At 33.9% G+C, this 6,000-nt stretch overlaps 2 protein-coding genes across 2 annotated transcripts; both read right to left on the bottom strand.

Annotated features, from left to right (window-relative positions):
- Positions 1-751: 751 nt before the first annotated feature.
- On the bottom strand, positions 752-2,595 carry LOC147560067 (inositol-tetrakisphosphate 1-kinase 1-like). Its single transcript, XM_086662123.1, has one exon. The coding sequence runs from the start codon at positions 2,118-2,120 to the stop codon at positions 1,053-1,055; it is 1,068 nt and encodes a 355-aa protein (XP_086518249.1). The 5' UTR covers positions 2,121-2,595; the 3' UTR covers positions 752-1,052.
- Positions 2,596-3,516: 921 nt separating this feature from the next.
- On the bottom strand, positions 3,517-5,792 carry LOC147560066 (Single hybrid motif superfamily protein). Its single transcript, XM_086662087.1, has 4 exons — positions 5,391-5,792; positions 5,223-5,311; positions 4,154-4,324; positions 3,517-3,822 (listed from the first exon to the last, which is right to left on the bottom strand). Exons 1-4 carry the CDS (start codon positions 5,497-5,499, stop codon positions 3,694-3,696), a joined length of 498 nt encoding a protein of 165 aa, XP_086518213.1. The 5' UTR covers positions 5,500-5,792; the 3' UTR covers positions 3,517-3,693.
- Positions 5,793-6,000: the final 208 nt, after the last annotated feature.

The raw sequence follows: 6,000 nt of genomic DNA, 5'->3' as shown, positions 1-6,000 counted from the left end.
CCTATCTCATCACCAAGTGGAGCAATCAATCCTATATCCTTTTCTGCACTTCTTTTACTTCAATCCATCTTTTACATTATCGATTTTCATCGCTCTTGCATTAGGTCCTAATAAGATACACAAATATTTACTAAAAGATAACCACATTTTTAGGTAGGGAATGTAATCCCAAGATTCACATCCTTGAAAAAACTTTATCCAAAGGCACCTAAGTAATTCCATAAATCCTACTTCATGACTTAGCACTCGATTGTCCGCTTCCACACACCTAACATGAATAAAAATTGCGCCGTGCACCAAACTTTTTATAAAGTCACAGCTACTCCTCTTTATCCATTTGTGTTAATATAATGAAAACAATCAAAACACAACTTTCCTAACCCATCCATCAAACTTCAAGACTTCGTAAAGTGATATTCTAGTAAGAGTGTGCAATGTAGAGCGCCAAAGCAACATCAACTAAACGACATACAACAATAATTACCTCCTATAATTAGGAACTATCGCATTCTGGGATAAATGTTTGACAGAGTATGATAAGGGTACTTCTTTTTGTTCTCATCGTAATAGTGAAACATGTAAACTATAAGAACCTAACCTCTAACTATTTAATTTCTATATTTTTATATGTCTTGAACTAAGAAGAAAGCATGCACCAATAACCAACACCCTAAAGTCGAAAATGTATTCATGCACAATATTTTCCAACAGCAGAATTAGACAATTGGGGCACAATCTTAATCCACCACCATTAAAAATCGAAGTACATTATCATTATGATGGATATCAGAAAGCAAGGAAAAACATGAGTCTAGTATAGCTTTAAACTTCTAAGAGCTTCGAGTAATTTGAGAAAATGGCTATCTCTGATACTACGAATATACAAAAATCAGCATTGAGTCAAAAAACCAAAGTCATTGACAAACAGAAACCAAAATGTAAACCTATTTATTGAACCAACTCTACCCAACTGCAATTTTTTTTTTTAAAAGTGTACCTACCAAGTGCTCCAGCAAAGAAAACCGAAAACCGCACGCCATCTATCCACAAGATCAGTGGTGTTTTCCTTCTCCATCACCCGAACAATTGTTGCTCACGAGCTTTCTCTCTTCCTTCTCTGCAGTAAGGAGCTTCGAACTCACCTCTGGGGTTTCTTCCTTCTTCAAACCAGAATCTAAATTCGACTTGCGATGAATCATATCACAGAAAAAATCCGTCAAAACAGTCTCATAACTTGGCATTTTCGCATAACCGGGGAAATAGTTAATGTCAATAACAAGATAATGGTTAGCAATTCTAGAATCCCTAATGACATCAAAGTTAAAAAGATGCAATCCCATGGCTTGACCTAATCCTCTAGCAATTTCAGTAATGAAGCTTAAAGGGGGCAATTCAGCATCTTCCAAATCCATCACCTTATAATAGTTATTATCATTCTTTTGCGTAGTAGGCATGTTCGATATCTGAGAGAACGAAACTGAACCCTCAGAATTCCCCAGTTTTTCCTCAGAGATATCAGGTAAAGATTTCCTTTTCACACATTGAACATAATCTCCTACCACATAAACCTTAAAGATAACTCCCCCATGATTGACAAATTCTTGCAAAACAATTGGGGGTTTCAGTTTAATCAAACCATCATGACTGAACACAAGTGACATCTTGTGCGATTTCGCACTACCATCAGCAACCAAAGGCTTAGCAATCACTGGAAATTTCAAACCATCCATAGCAGCAGAATCTAACAAAGCATCAGTATTATAGATAACAATCTGTTTAGGAATTCCAAAGGTCTCATCTTTTTGAGGAATTTTCAAATCAGAAACAACTTGAAGCATTGAAATCCTATTATGTAACCTTTCAATTGATTCAGGTTGATCAATTATCAAAACATTAGGGTTTTTCAATGAATACTCCTCTAATTGTTTAAACCATTCATCACCAGTTAATTTGTGAAGAATACAATCAAAAGGACCTTGATCTATCAAAGGCTTATTAGAATCAATTTCAATAAGATCAATACCTCGTTCTTTTGTTAGATTCACCAATGAAATCTGAATAAAACTCTGAATTTTCTTAGGGGCAAGCGCGTAACCTATTCTTTTTCTTGATTCAGACATCTTCTTGTTATTCTCTATATCAAAAATTCGATTACTTATAGAGCATTTACTAATACCAGTAAATTTAACCAAGAAAGAAACAAGATTCAAAATACGACCAGGAAATCAAGAAAGAAGATAAGATCAAAATTAGGGTTTCTTACTGATGCCTCCGACGAGAACTTAACAGATGGAGAGATATATAGAGAGAGAGAGAGAGAGATAAAAGAAATTACAACTGATGAGTCTGTGAGTAAGTGAGAGTTCACTGAATTGTGTTATTTATATCGAGTTTTAGAGAGAGAGAGAGATAACTAGGGCAAGGACCTCTTAAAGGAAAAAATGCTATTTGGCCCCAATTTTGATTTTTAGGGTATAAGAATGTTTTTAGATGAGTTTATGTATGGGTCTTGGATCTTATAATCTTTGTGATTTGTCTTGGATCTTATAATCTTTGTGATTTTGTATTTTAATTCTTCTTTCCTAATGGGTTTCTAACACTAAATAATTTGTGGGTTCTATGATTTTTAGAGAATATGAATGTCTTTAAGACAGTTATGAGCATATTCTATATGTTGAATCTTAAGACATGCATGATTTTCTATTGTACTCATGAAAAATAAAGAGTGTTCGCATTTCATATTCTTTGATAAAAAAATGTTAGACAAACAAAAAAAAATCAACCAGAAATTACAGTCAGGGAGTACGATTTTCGGTGCTCATAAAGTGAAAATTTGCCTTGATAGTTTAGACCGTCAGATTTATTTCAGTTGATTTGGTTTTTAACTTTTGCGTTCATATATCATTTGTATTATTCGAGATATTATACAATCGAAAATTGCTATCATCCGTTATATTTCAGTGAAATATTGACCCGATGATCTGAACCGTTATTTCTCGATTCCATTTAACTTTCGGTCTGTGTATTATTCCTGCTCTTCGAGATATTATACAAGGTTCTTCGTCGGTCGCTCGCTAAACTCGTGGTGTTTGCTACTGAGGCCCACCTACAAGTGGGAGTTGGATGTCTATATCCAACTAAAATATTCTTCTCAGTCTTCTCCCTTTACTTCATTAAAATCAACATTTTCTGTAAAAGGCACTTGTGGGACATGTAATGCTTTTTTGGGACATAATGATTTTTGTGTTTATTTGACCTAATTTTTTTAAAAATTCATTACATCTAGTATTGTCCCATAACATGAATATTTAAGAACATCCTTCTGTGATATTCTATCGGCATTTGTTAGTTTGTCCTACACATTAAAACAACTTCAAAATCCTAAATTTTTATCAACTACGAATAAACAACAAAAAATTAACGATTAGCTAACAGCTAGTTTTTAAGCGCTCAACAAAAAGAAAAACTAGTTTTTAAGCTAAATGGAACGTGGTTTAGATAGGGGCGCGCAACTAATTTTTTTTTTTTTATTTTGCAACAACTTTATTAGTGATCAATTAAAAAACATTAATCCATCACCTCGTTTTTCATGAGTAGCCAACATTAACAACGGTACAACACAAAAGATAAGAATAAAATTATTCGTTAGCCCGTCTTGAAAATGATGATAAAGTAGAAGAATATAAGTATTGACTAATGGCTAGCATCTTCTTCTTCACAAAACTTTGTGTATTCTTTAGAACCCATCAAAGCTTCCAATTCACTAGGATTTGTGGGTTTCACTTTAATCATCCATCCATCTTCATATGGGCTCGAGTTGATCTATTTAAACATACACAAAAAAATCATAATTAATTTATAATTAACAACAATAATTTCCCAAAGAGATTGCTAAAAGAATCAAGTTATACGAAGATTTCAATACAAAATAAACAGTTTTTAACTGCGCATCTTTTATAGCTATTGATCAACATTTGCTATAGACTTTTATCGAGCATAGCTCTACTCTTAGCTCTAGCAGACCATTTGAATTAAAAATTATATTGAAATATCGGCAACGATAAATACAATAAGAGAAAGAATTATTTCATTCGCTAATATGAGAAATAAGAGAGTAGTGAAATTAGGGTTTAGGGGAGAATGGTAAACATACCAGACCAGGTGTTTCAGTGAGCTTGGAATTGACTTCAACAATTTCACCAGAAATAGGACAATTCACATCACTTGTTGCTTTCACACTCTCTACTGCTCCAAAACTTCCCCCTTTTCCAACTGAACCACCAATCTCTGGCAGCTCCACAAACACCACCTCTCCTAAATGATCCTGATTTTTCACATTTATTCATCATTTAATACCATATCCCTAGCTGGCCCCTTATACAACACATTTTTACCAAAACATCAAAAACAAATTATTTTGAGTGTCGTCTATATGGCCTTTACTTGTCTCAAAATGATCTTGGATCTATCTCATCCCAAAAACTAGTTCTTTTTTTTTTTGTTGAAGAGATCCCAAAAACTAGTTCTAAGAGGCGAATTTTGTGAATCACTTATAAAGTGATCTCTCCACCACACACCACCACCACACACACGACCAATATACGACTAACGCCAACATCTCTTCACACATTAAACCTTTCCGTCTACAATTGACCTTAAAGATTTTGGTAAGAGGCGACTCTGATACTATTTGTGGGTGTGACTTGGCCTCACTTGCCCCAAAGTGGGTTTGGCATTATTTCAATCCCCAAAGGCTAACACGAGATGATGAGATTTTTCCTCACACTTATAAAGTGACCACCATCCTCTCTCACAACTAGTGTGGGGACTAACATCAACACTAGGAAGGTATGATTGAAATTTGAGCCATTTATATAATCATAACTATCTAAGGATAATGTTTGAGAGAAAAACCCTTTTAATAAAGGCTAAATGAAAAATATCTCTCACTATACCATCATTATTTTAAAGGAATTTTTTGTTTACATTTCCCCAATTTTTTAATGTCGTTTATTCTAGCGGGATGCTCACGGAAATTGGTCAAGCTGAATTGACAAATTTTATTTTGGAAAAGTCTAACGTCTGTGTAACCGACTCTAACGTCGATATATTTCTGGTCTTAATATAGTTAACCGAACAAACCGAAAATTAGGACCACAATAAAAAATTTCCTCATAGCATTAGTAAAACTAAATAAATGAAGATGGGTAGAATTGAATAACCTGAGCATGATCTGTAATTCCCACAGTAGCCACAGACCCTTCATGCTTCACCCACTCATGTGAAGGTGCATACTTCAATCCATCCAAAACTACATACATTTGTAGACATTCATGTCAAAATTCACAATTGAGCCATTTAAAAAGAGAGAGAAAGATATAAAATGGTACCAGTTGAGAAGCATCTTGATAGAGAAAAGGATGGAGAAAGTTTGTAAGCACCATTGGTAGAAATTTTAAGTGCATTAGCAGTTGAAGAAGCCCACACTCTTAGTGCCATATTGTTTCCTTTGTTCTTGGATGTTTAAGAGAGAGAGAACTAGAGAGATAAAGAGAGATGGGAGTAGTAGAGACTTACTATTTTTGAGATTCCTAATGTGTTGGGTGGATAAAATATGGATGGATGAGTGTATGTTTTAGGATGATAATCTATTGGTGGATATTGAGAACCTCATCTCACTTTTGACACTTGTACAACTATTTCCTCTCATTTTCTTTATCTCTTTTTAAACCCATATTGATGGATAAACTTTTTAAACCCACTAACATATTGTTCTTTTTTATTTAGAGGGTAGTTTTTTTTTTTTTTGTTGAACTATTTAGAGGGTAGTTGATTTATAGAGTTTGTGGTGGTATTTGGAGAGCTAAAAATGAATAGTTATATCCGATCTAATAATCTACCGTTTAGGCCCTGAGTTTATATTTCTGAAAAGGATTTTAATTTTTAGTTTTTCGTTATCATCAAACCCTTCTTCATCTTCATTATCTCTTCTATTTTTAC

The sequence above is a fragment of the Eschscholzia californica genome, unplaced genomic scaffold, assembly GCF_041429995.1.
Source record: "Eschscholzia californica isolate CP2 unplaced genomic scaffold, dmEscCali1.0.p SCAF_2, whole genome shotgun sequence".
In the NCBI taxonomy this organism is placed as follows: domain Eukaryota; kingdom Viridiplantae; phylum Streptophyta; class Magnoliopsida; order Ranunculales; family Papaveraceae; genus Eschscholzia; species Eschscholzia californica.
This window is presented reverse-complemented; position numbering and strand designations above follow the sequence as displayed.

Bases quoted from the DNA above. Each gene is read 5' to 3' on its own strand.
- LOC147560066 (XM_086662087.1), bottom strand. From the start codon at position 5,499: ATGGCACTAAGAGTGTGGGCTTCTTCAACTGCTAATGCACTTAAAATT. The intron at 5,312-5,390 runs GTACCATTTTAT...AAATGTATGTAG, and splicing joins ATCAAGATGCTTCTCAACTG to TTTTGGATGGATTGAAGTAT. The intron at 4,325-5,222 runs GTTATTCAATTC...GTGAAAAATCAG, and splicing joins GAATTACAGATCATGCTCAG to GATCATTTAGGAGAGGTGGT.
- LOC147560067 (XM_086662123.1), bottom strand. From the start codon at position 2,120: ATGTCTGAATCAAGAAAAAGAATAGGTTACGCGCTTGCCCCTAAGAAA.